Source organism: Mustela nigripes, chromosome 2, assembly GCF_022355385.1.
Source record: "Mustela nigripes isolate SB6536 chromosome 2, MUSNIG.SB6536, whole genome shotgun sequence".
Lineage (NCBI taxonomy): Eukaryota > Metazoa > Chordata > Mammalia > Carnivora > Mustelidae > Mustela > Mustela nigripes.
In genome coordinates this window covers 217,560,263-217,574,946 of record NC_081558.1, presented here as the reverse complement: position 1 = coordinate 217,574,946, position 14,684 = coordinate 217,560,263, and the positions used below count along the sequence as shown (strand labels likewise).

The window sequence follows — 14,684 nt, the reverse complement described above, 5'->3', positions numbered from 1 at the left end:
GCTACGGCTCCAGCATCACTCTGACACAGCGCCAAGGTCCACACCCTGTGGCCCTGCCCTGGGCTCCCTGGAAGTGTGGCCTTGGGGGACACAGAACCCCGAGGCCGTCCCCTCACACGGCAGCTCCTCCCTCTCAGACGTGGACGGATGGATCAGGCGACAGTGCTTTGGTTAACGGAGACCCTCACGGACATCCATCCCCACGATGAGACAAACCCTGCAGCCTCCTCCAGCGGCCACCACATCGGCTCACAGCTGCCTCAGGCCTCCTGATGACGCAGAGCCAGGCGGGGCCGCCAGGAGCCGGCGCTGTGTCCGCCCCACGAGCACCTGAGCCGCGGCCCCTGTGTGCCAGCAAGGAAGGGCTGGGCGAGTCTGACCCAGCAGGGCGTGGCCTTGGGGACTCCCCAGGGCTGCTCTGGTCCCCACACCCCAGTGCTGTCTGCTCAGCCCACCCATGGCTCCCAGCCCCAAGGGCTACCTGTGGTCTGGGCCACCTTGACCAGGCCTCTTCGGAACACGCTCTTCAGCCTGGGCTTCATGTTGAAGTCCTTGGCCCCACCTGTCACCGAGATGAGGAGGTTGGGGACATCCAGGCCCCAGTACTGGGTCATGAGGTGGTAGATCACGCTGGGGGGGGTGTCCTGGGAGAGGCGGACGTACTGCAGGGAAGTCAAAGGACAGCAGAGGACACGCTGGGTCAGCGGTGGACAGCTGAGCCCCAGAGAGAGCCGCGCGGCCGTGTCTGAGAGCCCCGCAAGGGGATGGGCACCTCCCACCCCGGGTCTACGCCAGTGAGTCAAAGTGTCCACGCCCAAGCAGGATGCAGACTGAGGAGGGAGAAGGGGCGAAGGCCCAGAAGCCAGGCCCAGCGGGAGCACAGGCCACCCTGGGGAGACCGGCTGCACCTTCCCGGCCCCCCTAGCCCAGCCCTGCGCCCACAGCACCCTCCCCACCCTGCTTCTCCACTGCAGGATACACCCAGCCCGAGGCCCAGCCTGCCCCGTGGTGACCCAGAACTCAGAGAGGCCCATGGGTCTCCTGTGAGCCTTGTGGAGCCCCCGCCCACCCCTCCCCCAGCGCTGGCAGGCTGGATGCTTCGGGGTTTCAGCCCGCCTCTCTCCCACACAGGGAAGTCCTGGCCACCTCGAATCACAGAAGGTTGACACGAGTCCACAGTGAGAACAACGGAAGGAGGAAGACCAACCTTTCCCACCTTCTGGCCCAGGCCTTTGAAAACAATGTCACCAAAGGCGTCCGTTGGCATCTCCTGGACATGTTTTTTGGGGTCCCAATCCTTGCCCTGCAAAGTGTGGGGCCTGGTGGCCTCCTCCAAGTGTTGCTGGCGTGTGTGTCCGCACTCACACACCACCTTCCTGCGAAGACCGCACAGTCACTGGAGGAAGCAAGCTGCCTCTGTGCTCCCCTCTGGGGCGTCAACAGGGGCCCAACGGAGGTCAGGAATTTCACCCCCCAGCAGTGAGAAGGCACCCCCAGCAACAGTGTCAGTGGAGGCCCAGCGGGGAGCTGAGCATCCCTCCCACGCCCACAGGAACAAGAAGCCCCTCCCTGCCATGTATCAGCTCAGGCTGAAAAAGCTTGGACTTTGATCCCCACAGGGCACAGATATGTCAGAGGGGACCTGCTAAAACACAGGATACAGAATCTTACATATGACACCCAAAATATCACAGTTTCAGATGGAAAATCAGTAGTCATCCCAGGAACCGGGCAATCTCCACCAGAATGAGAAAAGACAGCAGCCCCCAATGTCAAGGTGATACACATGTTAGAATTATCTGACAAGGATTTTATGGCAGCTATCACAAAAATCCTTTACCAAGCAACCATGAACACACTTGAAAAATATGAAAAAAAAACATAAAGTCTCAGCAAAGAAATAGAAGGTACATCAAATGGAAATTTAGAAGTAAAAAATGCACTAACCAAAAGGTTTTTGAAAATCAGTAGGTGAACTCACCCATGAATGAAGGTGGCAGAGGAAAGAATCCACGAACTTGAAGATAGAATACAGAAATAACCCAACACAAACACCAGAGAGAAAACAGACCTAAATAAACAGCCTCTGGGACCTGCAGAACTATAACAAAACACCAGACGTGCGTGTCATCAGAGTCCCAGAGGGAAGAGAGAAAGGAGGCAGGGCTGGAAAAGCATGTAAAGAAATTATGACCGATCACAATGATCACTGAGTTATGTATGTACGTGCTGAATCATGGTATCATTCAGCTGAAATCACTGTGCGTTACACTTGAATTAGCATTGAAAAGTTTATTTAAAAAATTATGACCACGTGGGAGCTTTCTCAGGAATGCAAGGTTGCATTATCATATTAACAGAATAAGGAAGAAAAGTCTAATGATAATTTGATGGGTGCATAAAGTGTTTTACCAAATTCAACATCTGTTTATAATAGCGACTTTCAATGAAGTAAGAAGAGAGGAACTTCCCCAACCTGGTGAAAAAGCATCTGTGCAACTCCTACTGCTAACATCATACTCAGGGATGGAAGGGTGAGCACTTTGTCTCGAAGACTGGCGACAAGACAGTGGTGCCCCTCAGCTCTGCGGGCAGCATGGCACTGGGGCTCCTAGCTAAAAGAATGGCGGAAAGAAAACGGAAGGGAAGGGAGGAAAGAGGGAAAGAAAAGGCGCACATATGGGAAAAGAAGTAAAACTACCTTTATTCACACATGGATAATTTTGAGTGTAGAAAATCCTAAGGAATCTAGAAAAAGCTCTAAGACATGATAAGTCTAGCACATTGATGGGGTACAATATCAACAGAAATGAATCAACTTCATGTCTATATAGCAGAAACAAACAATTAGAAACTGAAATCAAAATAAATACTACCTATTACAGCAAAGAGAAATAACAAAGGTCCAAAATCTCCCACATTTGGAAAGAAGATATAAATCTACAGATTCAAGAATCTGAGGGAACACCAAACACTATGAACCCAAAGAGAGGCATACCAGGATACTAGAAATCAGACTTCTAGAAACTGAAGACAAAAGAAAAAATCTTGAACACAGCAAGACCAAAATGACAACTTAAGTATTGCGGGAAATCATTCAAATAACAAGCAACTTCTCATCAGAAACCAAAAAGAAGTGCAAGGAGAAAGTGGCATACAAAACCAGAACCTACCAGCCCAGAATCCTCTACTCAGCAAATACATGGTTCACACGGGAAAGGGAAGTTGGACATCCTCCTGCAGAAAAACTAAGGGAATCACCCGCAGAGCTCCTCAAAAAGGAGGGATAAAGGACGTTGTCTAAACAGAAGTGGAGTGATAGCCGGTGCACTGGTTGGATATCAGAAAGGGAGACAGAACAATAGACTCCAAAGACATGTTCAAGTCCCCCGGAGGCACAGAAAAAGAAAAACAAACAAAAAAAACCAAACTGAAAACAGAAAAATGCAGCTGCAGACTCAAATCCTAACAGATCCATCATTACATTAACTATAATATCCTAAATATGCCCATTTAAAAAAACACAGATCGGCAGAGTGGGCTAAAAAAATGAGACCCAATTATTTGTTTTCTTCAAAAATCTCACTGCTGGTATAGTGTTGGAGACAAACTGGACATGACCGGACCACTCGGCAACGAAGAAGAGCAGACTGGACGCACGCAACAACCCGAGTGGATCCCGAAGGCCTTGTGCTGAGCGAAACACTGAAAAGATCGTGAGGGTAGGACTCCTTACGTAACAGTCTCGAGGTGAGAGAGTAAAGGGGTGGCGAACAGGTTCATGGTTGCCAGGGGTTAGGGTGACGGGGGCAGAGAACATGAGTGCAGAACCGGCGGTGGAAACAGGGGTGCTATCTGTTGTATCTCGGCAACTTGCAAAAATCTACAATTATTCCAAAATGTTAAAAAAAAACCCTAGACACAGGCCAACAAGGTGCATGATGCCCAGCCTCGCAGCCAGACCTGGGGCCCACCTGGCCTAATGTGGGTGCTGCTACAGGAGAACCCCACCTCGGGGACTCCCTGCTCTGGTTTCTGCTTTCCCCGCAAGAGTGCACCCACGCCTCCCGTCAGCCATGACCACCTCTCTTATTCCCTTCATGTTCATGGGTTGAGACTTCTTGTTCCTATACTGCTATTCACTGGGGTTTCGGGAGAAAGAGGAGGTGAATGTGCTCTTTATACCTCGTTTAATTGGAAATTATGAATTTTTAGGTTCTAGAAATAATTTTTTTAAGACTTTACTTATTTCTTTGAGAGAGAGAGAGAGAGAGAGAGAGCACGTGCATGTGAGCCAGGAGAGGGGCACAGCGACAAGCACACTCCCCACTGAGCAGAGAGCCCAACCCAGGGCTCGATCCCAGGACCCTGCGATCATGACCTGAGCCCAAGTCAGATACCCAACTGAGCCTCCAGGCGCCCCTAGAAATAATTCATAAAACTAGTGCAAAACAATGGCGCATACAGAGCACCAAGGACAGGTTGGTTAGGAGACCCACAGCCTCTTACGCCGCACACAGAAGTAGACTCAAGATGGGTGGAAGACCTGAATATGAGGAGGAGGACACAGGCAGCGGCCTCTGTGACCTCAGCCACAGCAACTTCTCCCTAGACTCGGCCCCAAAGGCAAGGGCAGCACGGGCAGAAACGAGCTATTGGGACGTCATCAAGATCAAAAGCTTCTGCACGGCAAAGGCAACAGTTGACAAAATCAAACACAACTGACGGAATGGGAGAAAGTATTTGCAAACGACATATCAGATAGAGGGCTAGTGTCCAAGATCTATAAAGAACTTACAAACTCAACACCCAAAGAACAAATAATCCAATTAAGAAACAGGCAGAAGACATGAGCAGACATTTCTGCCAAGAAGACATCCAGATGGCAAACAGACACATGAGAAAGTGCTCCACGTCACTCGGCATCAGGGAAATACACATCAGAACCACAATGAGATCCCACCTCACACGGGTCAGAACGGCTAAAATTAACACGTCAGGAAACGACAGGTGCTGGCGAGGATGCGGAGAAAGGGGAACCTCCTGGTGGGGGAACGCAAGCTGGTGCCGCCGCTCTGGAAAACAGCACGGAGGGTCCTCGGGAAGTTGAGAATAGAGCTGCCCTACGACCCAGCCATCGCACTACTGGGTATTTACCCCAAAGATAAAGACAGAGAGATCTGAAGGGGCCCCTGCCCCGCAGTGTTCACAGCAGCGACGCCCACGACAGCCAGACTGCAGGAAGAGCCCGGACGTCCGTCGGCAGATGCACGGACAGAGAAGACGGGGTTCGTCTACACGACGGAATGTGACTCGGCCATCAGAAAGGGAGACGTCCTGCCCTTGGCATCGGCGTGGATGGAACCGGAGGGGACTGTGCTGAGCAGTCGGTCCGTCAGAGAAAGACAATTATATGATCTCACTCATGTGGGATTTAAGAAACAAAAGAGATGGACATAGAAGAAGGGAAGGAAAAATAAAACAAGACGAAATCCGGAGGGAGACAAACCGTAAGCGATGCTGAACTCTAGGAAGCAAACAGGGTCGCTGGAGGTGGGCAGGGGGTGGGGGGCGGGGGGCATTCAGGGGGCACGTGACGGGACGAGCCGTGGGTGCTGCATGCAGCGGGACTCCCTGACCTCCACCCCTGAGACCAATAATGCACTGTGCGTTAACTACACTGAATTTAAATGAGAAATAGAGACCCACAGCCTGGCCTGTGCCCCGGGCTCTTACAGGGATGCCCCTCCTGGGGTGTGTCATGGCCACGGGGCCCTCCCAGTGCTCTGAGCACAAGCGCCCGCCCACGGTGAGCTCAGGTCATGCCCACTGACCCCCTCCATGGACCCCCTAAAGGAGACTAAGGCCTCCTGCAGTGACCCCAGGCTACACGCCGCATGCTGTGTGACCTCCTCGACCTGTGGTCCACGGCAGGGGAGGGAACCGCCGGGCTGAGGACCCAGCTCTTGTACCTTGGCCCAGGGCTGCCCCTGACTTTCTAAGACTCTAACGGCCTCTGATGGGCCACCACCCTAGCGCGTCCCTGAGCCAGCCCTCTCGGCGGAGCCTGGGTCTGAAACCTAAGTGGCCGCTACGCTGACTCAAGGCAGGAAACAGCATCCAGTCGACTTGCCCAGAAATGAAATAGTCAGCCTGTCTGCGGAGCTCTTGGCCCAGACGGGCACGAAGGGGGACACCAGCACTAGTCCCGGTGCAAGCACGGAGCCCGCAGACAAGCGGTCTCTCCGTCTGGGCCCCTCCCCGCGGCCTGGAGCGGCGCCGTGACTCCCTGAGCGCGCTCGTCTGGTCCTCAAGATCGTTTCCGAAGCACCCGCTTCAGTCTCTGTGCCGGACGGCGGAGGATGCGGTGTCCAGGAAGAGAGCCAGCACACCAGGGCCGCGAGGTCAGCGGGCCAGAATACGGGGGCGGGCCGGGGGGCGGCGGAGGGAAGGAAACGCAGAGGAGAGCCCTCCGGACGCAGAACCAGTTAGAGATGCCGGGAGAGGCAGGGGGTTCAGGTCTGGAAGAAGGTGGGGGACACCCTAGGGCACTTGATGGAAACGGTTCAAGTGTAGAAATGCACCTTTTCCGAAGCTTGGTGTGTGATGGGGAGGACCCTCCCCACCCTCGTGCCGTCCACTGGAGGGACCCGTCTGATGGGCCGATGAGAAGGGCCCAGAGCCGGAGCCGAGCACAGCCGGCTCCTGAGATGAGAGCTGGTGCTGCTGGTGACCCGGCTCACACGGCCCCTGCCGGCCCCGGCCGCCCGGCTTTCACAGTGCTATGCAGTCCCCGACCTGTGGGCTCTGCCGTGGGCCCAGACCATGCAAACGCTGGGATTTACGCAGAACACCTGCTCTCCCTCGGGGCCTGGAATTTGGGGGTGCTAGACATAGGGGCCTACAGGACCCGCCCACAGGGCTAACCCCGGGCACGAGTCCCCAACGGCTTTGCAGGACAGAGACACGGCCAACGGCTTGCTGTCCTCTTCCCGGCTGGTGTGCCCCTCGGGAGGGGGAGGTCGAGGCAAACCCGCCTGTGGGGTCTCCGGACCCTGCCTGGGTTTTCCTTCGCTGAGCCTGGTGTGAGCCCTGGTGCTGTGTCAGCCTGTCTCTGGCTCCTAGAAATCACTGAACTCGGGGTGGCCTTGAGGACCCCCAGAAACCAGCCTCCACCACCCACCGCAGCCTGGAATCAGCCCCTCTTTCTCCCGGGGGCCCACCCGCCCTTGGACAGCACCTTCCTCGTGGGAAGCACGGGGACTGGCAGCAGGCTGGACAGACTGCCCTCCCCCAGGCTTGCCAGGGCACCGGGCCGTGGGGACGGCCCCAACCCCCAGGCACCCGACCACTCCGCAGACCCCACTGTGCCCCCTGTGGTCCCAAATCTTTGAGACGGGAAATCAGAGGTCATAACGACGTGCTCTTCGTCAACCACAGGCTCTCGGACATCCTCTGTGGGTCACCGGTGCTTCCGGGCAATGACCCAGACCCCGGCCGCACCTGCTGAGCTGCCAGTTAACGGGGGACGGAAAACCCCACGCAACCGCCCCTCGCCGAGCTTGCCACCCTCCCTGCGGCTCCTGGCGCCCTGGGCCCCACAGCTCTCCCCAGGACCTCGGGGGGCCTGCTTCCCCTCGCCAGCTGTAAATCCTGTCCTCCGGGGCTCATTCATTTAAAGCTTCTGAAACACAATTTAGGGACCTGCATTAATGAACCAGACACAGCCAGTCAGGAAACAGTGGGCGTCACTCATGCTAGTCGCCACTAACCGATTACACGGACACAGACTCACAGTGAAACTCCTCTGGTGTCCCCATGTCCCTGACCCTCGCTGGGTCCCCTGGTCCCCAGACACACCCCCCTGCTCTCTCCCTGGGACAGGCTCTGGCATTAACCTGATGCTAATAAAAGAGCTTCTAGAAATTTCCAGAACCAAACACATCCGGAGCACTTTCTTCAGCGTGAGGAAGGGGTACTAAGGGGGTCCTCAAACCCAAGCTGTAGCCCAGGCCTCGCTGACCCCCACCAGCATTCCCCACTGGTCGCCACTCAGAGCAAAGAAGAGGCCCGGGGGCTGCTGGTGGGGCCCCCACCCCCCAGGCCGGAAGCCGACGGGGTCCATCCCAGAATGAGTCTGCAGCCCCTGGGTCCTGGATGGGGACCTGGGGGCTCTAGGGCTCTCTGAGGCTATGTCCATGAGCCTATTTTGAAGTAACTAAAAGCGGAAACCTCGACACAAATTTCTCTCCGCACATCGTCAGACGGCGCGGTGTGGCCTGGGAACTGCCCGCCGCCTGCGTCAGAGGTCACTGGGCGCCGGCGCCGGCGAGCAACCATGTGACCCGGGGCCTGCTGCCTGCACTGGGAGGTGAGAACGGTCCTCTGAGGCAGGCCAAGCCGGGGCGCGGACCCCAACGCGTGTGCAGGGCGTGACGTCACAGGGCCAGATGCCGCAGGACCCCAGGCACAGCGTCATCGTTGGGGACCACTCCTGCCTGACTCTGCTGCCCTCTCTCCACCCTGCACCGTCCCCGCACAGGGCTCCCCCGCACAGGCCGCTCCTGCCATACCGTGCGACACACGGGAGCTGGGTGCTGTCCGTCCGCCCCAGGAGGTGAGAAAGTGACTCTGCCAGCACAAAGGCACCCAGTCATGGTGCCGTGGACGCTCCCGTGTCCGGAGCGTGGGGGAGGGGAGGTTACTTCCAGTGCAGTCAGGGAGGGCTGCTCAGCAGAAGCCACAAGAGTACAGTCGGAGACAAGGAAGCAGTGGACGAACTAAGAGAGACGTGGCCTGTCCGTGGCCCAGCACGGACCCAGGTGCTGCAGGGGAAGCAGGAACTCACACGTGCTCCGTGCACCCTCAAGGACTGCCAAGGACAGCCACACCAAGGACAGCCACACCAAGGACAGCCACGCCTCCCACGAGGTCCCTGCACAGCTGTCCGCAGGCTTCTCCCCGACTCATGGGGAGCCCCACGGGAAGCCAGTGTCCCAGGAGTGAGACGTCCCACGGCGTGGAGGCAGCGTGGCCACGAATGCCCGTGGAAGGAGACGTGGTGGCCGCACCAGAGCCACGGGCTCCGTGGGGAGGAGCGGCCACGGTGGTATCAGGGGGCTTTGGGGTAAGAGGGACCCTGTCTGGATTTGGCATGCTCCGCAGAGAGGGGCCTGGGCTGCGAGCTTTCCCTGAGGCCTCTTATGGTCCCCGAATCCTCTCTACTCCCCTCGCGACTCCAGAGGAAAGGAACATTCTAGCGGCGTGCCCCGTGGCACCCGAACACCGGGGTTTGCGTCCAAGCACCACTGCGGAGTGGTCCCGTCACGACCCCACACAGCCAGTTCCGTCCTCAGCACCTCCCCTACACGCAGGATGGGGAAGCCGCTCCCCCCCACCTCCCGGAGCCCGCTGTGGGGAGCGGAAATGCCTCGGGCGCCCAAGGTCACACAGACAGGCACGCCCGTGGGCAGGGGGAGGGGCGGCCACCCTGCCAGGCCACTCACCCGGCATCCGACAGCTTGGAGCTCTCCACGAAGTACATGCACTCCTTCTTCTTGATATTCTGCGGGACCCACGAGCTGAGATTTTCTTGCTGAGGGCAAAAAGGGCACGTTGAGACCCCGGGGGGATCACAGCCCTATTTGGGGGACACACCCTACGCGGCTCCTAGATATGGCCGAATGCCCTGTCCAGCTTCGGGGGCCCCTTCCTGGGGGGCTGGGGGAGAAGGGAGGGGACCCTCGCCGAGGCCCTCAGGTGTGGGTTCGGCAGGAGGATCGCATCCTCCTGGGCCCCACTCTACGACCCCAGAACTTGCAGTTTCTGTCACCTCTGCCTACCTCGAGAACAGAGCCGTGCAGCAGATAAGGGTCTGGACACCTGCCTCGGTCCTGGAGAGACAGCGAGCTGAGACCCCTCCCACCCGCCCGACCAGGGGCCCTGCGAGTTAAACGCGCCCTTCCCACAGTCTTGTCCCGGGCCCCCGGGCAATCAGCTCCGGGACGTGGGTGGTGCCCAGGGCCCTCTGTCACATCATGGACATCAGGGGCGACGGCCTCCCGTGAGTCTGGCCCTGGACAGGACCAATGGGCTTCCCCAGCGCCCTCCCACCAGACCAAGAACATGAAGGGGTCATGTGGTCCGTGGGAGGGGACAGGCCTGGCCGCTTACCGTTCCCTCCCGGCCCCCTGGCCCCCAGCTCTGTGGAGCCTCTGCCCCGGGCAGGAAACACAGCCCTCCCTGGTGGTCCCTGTGCCCCACAGGGCTGTGGTGCAGCCGGCCGAGGGGGCCTGCTGAGCCCCCGGAAGGCTACCTTTGTGCTGTTTCCAAACAGGTGCTGCAGCCTCCGAGCCTTGCAGACACTGCTGTTGCTGCGCCGGAGATGGGGGGCCATGCCCAGCTCAGCCATCGTCCTGGCTGCACCCCAAAGCCTTCCTCCTGCCTGGAGCCGGCTTTCCTCAGGGTCGGGGGCTCCGTCCTATGGGCCACTCGAACTCCAGCTTCTGCATCTCCTGCCCCGCTCAGGACAGCCTTTCCTGCGCTCGTGAGGCTGAAGGTTCTGGAAGGACACCGTGGAGGGCTGGTGGAATAGGTCAGAGAGGGAGATGCGGCAGGTGTCTGAGAGCGCCAGCGGTGTGTCTCCGTGCATGGTCCGCACGCTGTCCCCGCTGCCCACACTCTGTCCCCCAGCAGGGCCCCGGGGCGGTCTGGAAGCCCTGGCTGGTGCCCAGGGCCCGGAGGCCCATCTGGAACACGGAGGGCCCGAGAAGAAGCTCCGTCCCCACCCCTGCTGCTCCTGGCTTTCGGAGATCCCCGGGCTGCCCTCCCAGCACGGCCCCCGAGTGCGAGGATGCGGGGGAGCTGCAGCCGCCCTGCCCCCTCCCCTCTCGGGCGTGGCTCTCCGATTCCAGCAGCGGGCCAGACAGCAGCCCTGGGTGCCGCCCCGTGGCCTGGGTGGGAAGGCCTGCACCATGCCGCCGTCTCCACTGTTTGGAAAAGTCCACAAGCCTGAGGGCGTGGCCACCCAGACTTTGCTTCCAGTGCTCCCCTTCGGGATGGGCATGTCTGTCCAGTGCCCACCCTTGCATTCGGGACAGCTTCACAGCTGGAGAGCTGCTGCCTCAGCATGACCGTCCCTGGGGTCTCCCCAACCTCCGACTTAGAGGAAATTTTTTTTTAATTTATGTATTTGACAGACAGAGATCACAAGCAGGCAGAGAGGTAGGCAGGGGGAGAGGGGAAGCAGGCTCCCTGCTGAGCAGAGAGCCCGAGACCGGGCCTCCATCCCAGGACCCTGAGATCATGACCTGAGCTGAAGGCAGAGGCTTCAACCCACTAAGCCACCCAGGAGGCCCTAGAGGAAATTTAGATCGGACTTTGGACTCAGACTCGGGAGTTGATGCCTGAACGAGTTCAAACCCGGGCTGTTGGGGCGGAGCGAATGTCCTGCGAGGACTTCTAGGGGCCAGGAGGAGAAGGCTGGGGTCTGAAGGTGCTCCCCTGACATTCACAGGCTGAAACTGCCCCCCACAAAGGTGATGGCCGTAGGCAGCGGGGCCTCTGGGAGGTGATCGGGGAGGAGTGAGCCCCCATGACCGGGGTCAGTGCCCTCAGGAAGGAGACCCCTGGGAGCCCTCTTGCTCCTTCCCCACTGTGAGGACACAGGGAGGCCCTCAGGTTCAGCGGCCCGAGCCGGAGATGCCAGCCTGAGCCTCTCCCTCCCTCCCCTCCTCCCCCCTTCCCCACCCCACAGTCTGCGTCCTGGAAGAGTCTGGAAACCCAGGGCTGACCATGACCTTACAAAGCCCCCCCTTCAACCTTCTCTGAGGTTCTCCCCCAAATCTGACCATGCATTGCCCCCCAAAAGAGGCTGTGGTCACCCTGGTTCTCCACGTGCAGCGGCACAGCACGTGTGTTAAGAACCTCTTGAAAGGAAGTGAGCCAGAAACACACAGAAGGCGTCCGCGCACAGGCCTGCACAAAGTACTCGTCTAGGGGTCACCGTAAAACTTCCACTTTGCTGCATGTTTTGAAATTTTTACTTAAGAGGTAGAGGAAAAAACCAAAACACAACCAGTGGACTCAAAAAGTAGAACATAACGGTATAAGCACTAATTATAATAAGTACATGAAATCAGGGCAGCCGTATAAATGTGTCTGAAATACCAAAAAAAAAAAAAAAAAAGCCCATCTACAGACGTTGTTTGGCACAGGACCCCTCAGGGCGATGTGGAGCTGTTGCCAAGAAGCGAGCGGGCCTGGACGCACAGGGCCGAGCCGGGTGGATGTCCCAGTCTGAGCTGTGCTCCGAGCTATCCTCAGGAGAGAGCGCGGAGGGGCACCGGCCATGAACACAGAGGGCCACCCGTGTCATGGGTGAGAGGGCCCATGGTCAGCCCTGGGTTTCCAGACTCTTCCAGGACCCAGACTGCGGGGTGGACCCCTCGTCCCCAGGCTCCCGCAGTCCAGGGGGAAAGGCCATGCCCCTGGCTGCATTGGGACTAGACCCCAAGTCCAAACAGAGTGGAAGTACTGGGGCAGAGCTCGATAGCAGCCACCTGGGGCCAGGACCATGGGAACCCCCCAGGCAGGGCCCCCCCTTCCCCCCCCCCCCCACCCCAGCCAGAAAGGCCCAACCAGCAGACTTGTATGTGAGGCTCCGGGAAGGCAGGCTGGCCAGGGGGCCCCCACCGGCCTCTCTGCTACTCCTAAGTAGTGCACCTGCTCCCTGCTGTTTCCCAGGTCCTGTCCCCTGAAATCCGGGCTGCGGAAACACTCTCAAGACAGAATGGCAATACCCAATACCGGCTGAGGCAGGAAGAAAGCGCCGCCAACAGCCCCGGCCGGGCGTCGTGGGGGTGGGGGTGGGGGTGGGGGTGGGGGTGGGGAAGTTGCAGTGGGAGCTTAAGTCCCAAATGGGCCAAGTTCAGGGTCTCCCCAGGTCTGACTGCGCCAGGGGCCTTGCCGCACCCCCTCTGCAGCCTGGATCCCTGCACCCCACGCTCCCGCCTGCGCCCAGGCCCAGTCCCCACGCCAGAGCTTGCCCCCCACCCTGCTCCCGCGGCACCGGCTTCTGCCCCGCGCCTAGGTCCCCGCACCCCTCCAGCCTGGAGTTGCCCCTGGGCCTGCCCCCGCAGCGCCCCCACCAGCCCTGCGGCGAGCACCTAGGTCCCCGCACCCGGCAGCGCGCGCACCCTAGCCCGCGCTCCGTGTGTGCCTGCAGCCCGGCCCGCGCCCTTGGATCCCGGGACACCCTCCTCCCACCCCGCGCATCCCCCGCCCCCACCCCCGCCCTCACCTGTCCTGCTACCCGTCTCCGGACCCCGGTGTCTTCCCTCCGGCGGGGCGGGCGTACCTGCTCCGAGCGGGCCCGCGTTCCCGCGTCACTGGCGCCGCTGCGGAGGACCGCCCGCCGGCCCCGCGGGGCCGCCCGCATCCCGGGCTGAGCGTGCGTCCCGCGCAGTCCCCGCAGCCCGCAGCGCGCTCTGCGTCACTGGCCCAGAGCGCTCCGCCTGCGGAGTTCCCCGCTCTGGAACCAAGGACGCGGGCTCGGTCAGAGACGCCCTGTCGCGGGAACCCGCCTTCCCAGGGACCCCAAGGCCGGGCTCTCCGCAGCTTCTTGCCTCCCGAACCGCTAGGCTAGCGGCCAGCTTCTCTTTCAAAGGCTGAGTGAGGGTGGTTCTCCCCAAGCCCTGAACCGCGCCGCAGTACGAGTGGGGTGGCGGCGGGGGTCTCCAGGGAAAAGCAGGGCAGGAGACCCAAGCGGGCCTGGAGCCAGGGTGAGCCACCTTCCCTCCAGGCCTCAGAACCTCATCCCCCTGGAAACCCCCAGTGACCCCCACCCCTGTCTTCCAGGCAGGGCCAAAGCCAGGAGACCATCCCCAAGAAGGCAGGATTGGAGGGGTCATGAGGGGCTCCAAGGCTCTAACCACAGAGCAGCCGTGTGGCAGGTGCTGGCCACGGAGCCCCACAGATGTCTAAACTCCACCCTGGTGGCCCTGGCCCTTCTCGGTCCTCCTGACTGGAAGAACAGCGAGGAATTCTGACCCCCTCCCCCAAAAAAAGCTGACCACAGATTTCCTAAAGGGCCAAACCACCCCCACGGGTTCTCACCTCACAAAGACCACTGCCCTCTCCTCCCCAGCCACCAGCCCAAAGTGTCCTGCAGCTGCTCCTGGGCCCTGGGCCTCTCTGACCAGGGGGCGGGGGACTGCCGGCTGACCCCTGGCTGACTGGCCACCCCCCTCACTTCCTTCCCTGGCTGTGCTGACCTAGCATCCAGATTCCTGCCCACAGCATCCTCCACGGGAAGGCCCCCTGCCTCACCACAGAGGAACCAGCCACGGTGCCATGGGTCCACAGGACCCCCGTCTCACGGTCCCATGCTCTGGAGATCTCGGCGCGGCCCAGGGAAGGTGTCAGAACCCATCAGAGCCCCTCGTATAGGGCAGTCCTTGATGGATTTCCCAGGACACTCTGACGGGCCCAGAGGCGGTTGGCGGCCTCCTCCGAAGCAGCTGGCACCATGGAGAGAGTGGGCGGCAGGGAGCGTGGCCGCCACAGACATGAGATTCCCACCTGCCGGAGGCCAGCCCACCTGTCCCTGCCACGTTCTGAGTCCGCCAGCCGGGCATGCGACCCGCGCCTGCTGCAGGAGTAAGCTCGCGGCCTCTGTTGCCGCC

The 14,684-nt window shown here is 59.6% G+C and overlaps 1 protein-coding gene across 10 annotated transcripts in view; it reads right to left on the bottom strand.

Moving 5' to 3' along the window:
- TRPM2 (transient receptor potential cation channel subfamily M member 2) overlaps window positions 1-14,208 on the bottom strand; it is a 50,811-nt gene extending 36,603 nt beyond the window's left edge. For 3 of the 10 annotated variants that reach the window (XM_059392479.1, XM_059392481.1, XM_059392487.1), the window contains exons 1-6: window positions 13,301-13,429; window positions 10,316-10,582; window positions 9,843-9,893; window positions 9,507-9,595; window positions 1,208-1,376; window positions 482-662 (exon numbers count right to left, since the gene is read on the bottom strand). In XM_059392479.1, the coding sequence (XP_059248462.1) occupies window positions 482-662; window positions 1,208-1,376; window positions 9,507-9,595; window positions 9,843-9,893; window positions 10,316-10,411 (586 nt within the window). In that variant the 5' untranslated portion in view covers window positions 10,412-10,582; window positions 13,301-13,429. Of the gene's footprint in view, window positions 1-481; window positions 663-1,207; window positions 1,377-9,506; window positions 9,596-9,842; window positions 9,894-10,315; window positions 10,583-13,300; window positions 13,532-14,115 lie in introns of those variants that run through there. The other 7 variants (XM_059392483.1, XM_059392484.1, XM_059392480.1 and 4 more) reach the window with 7 other exon arrangements.
- Window positions 14,209-14,684: the final 476 nt, after the last annotated feature.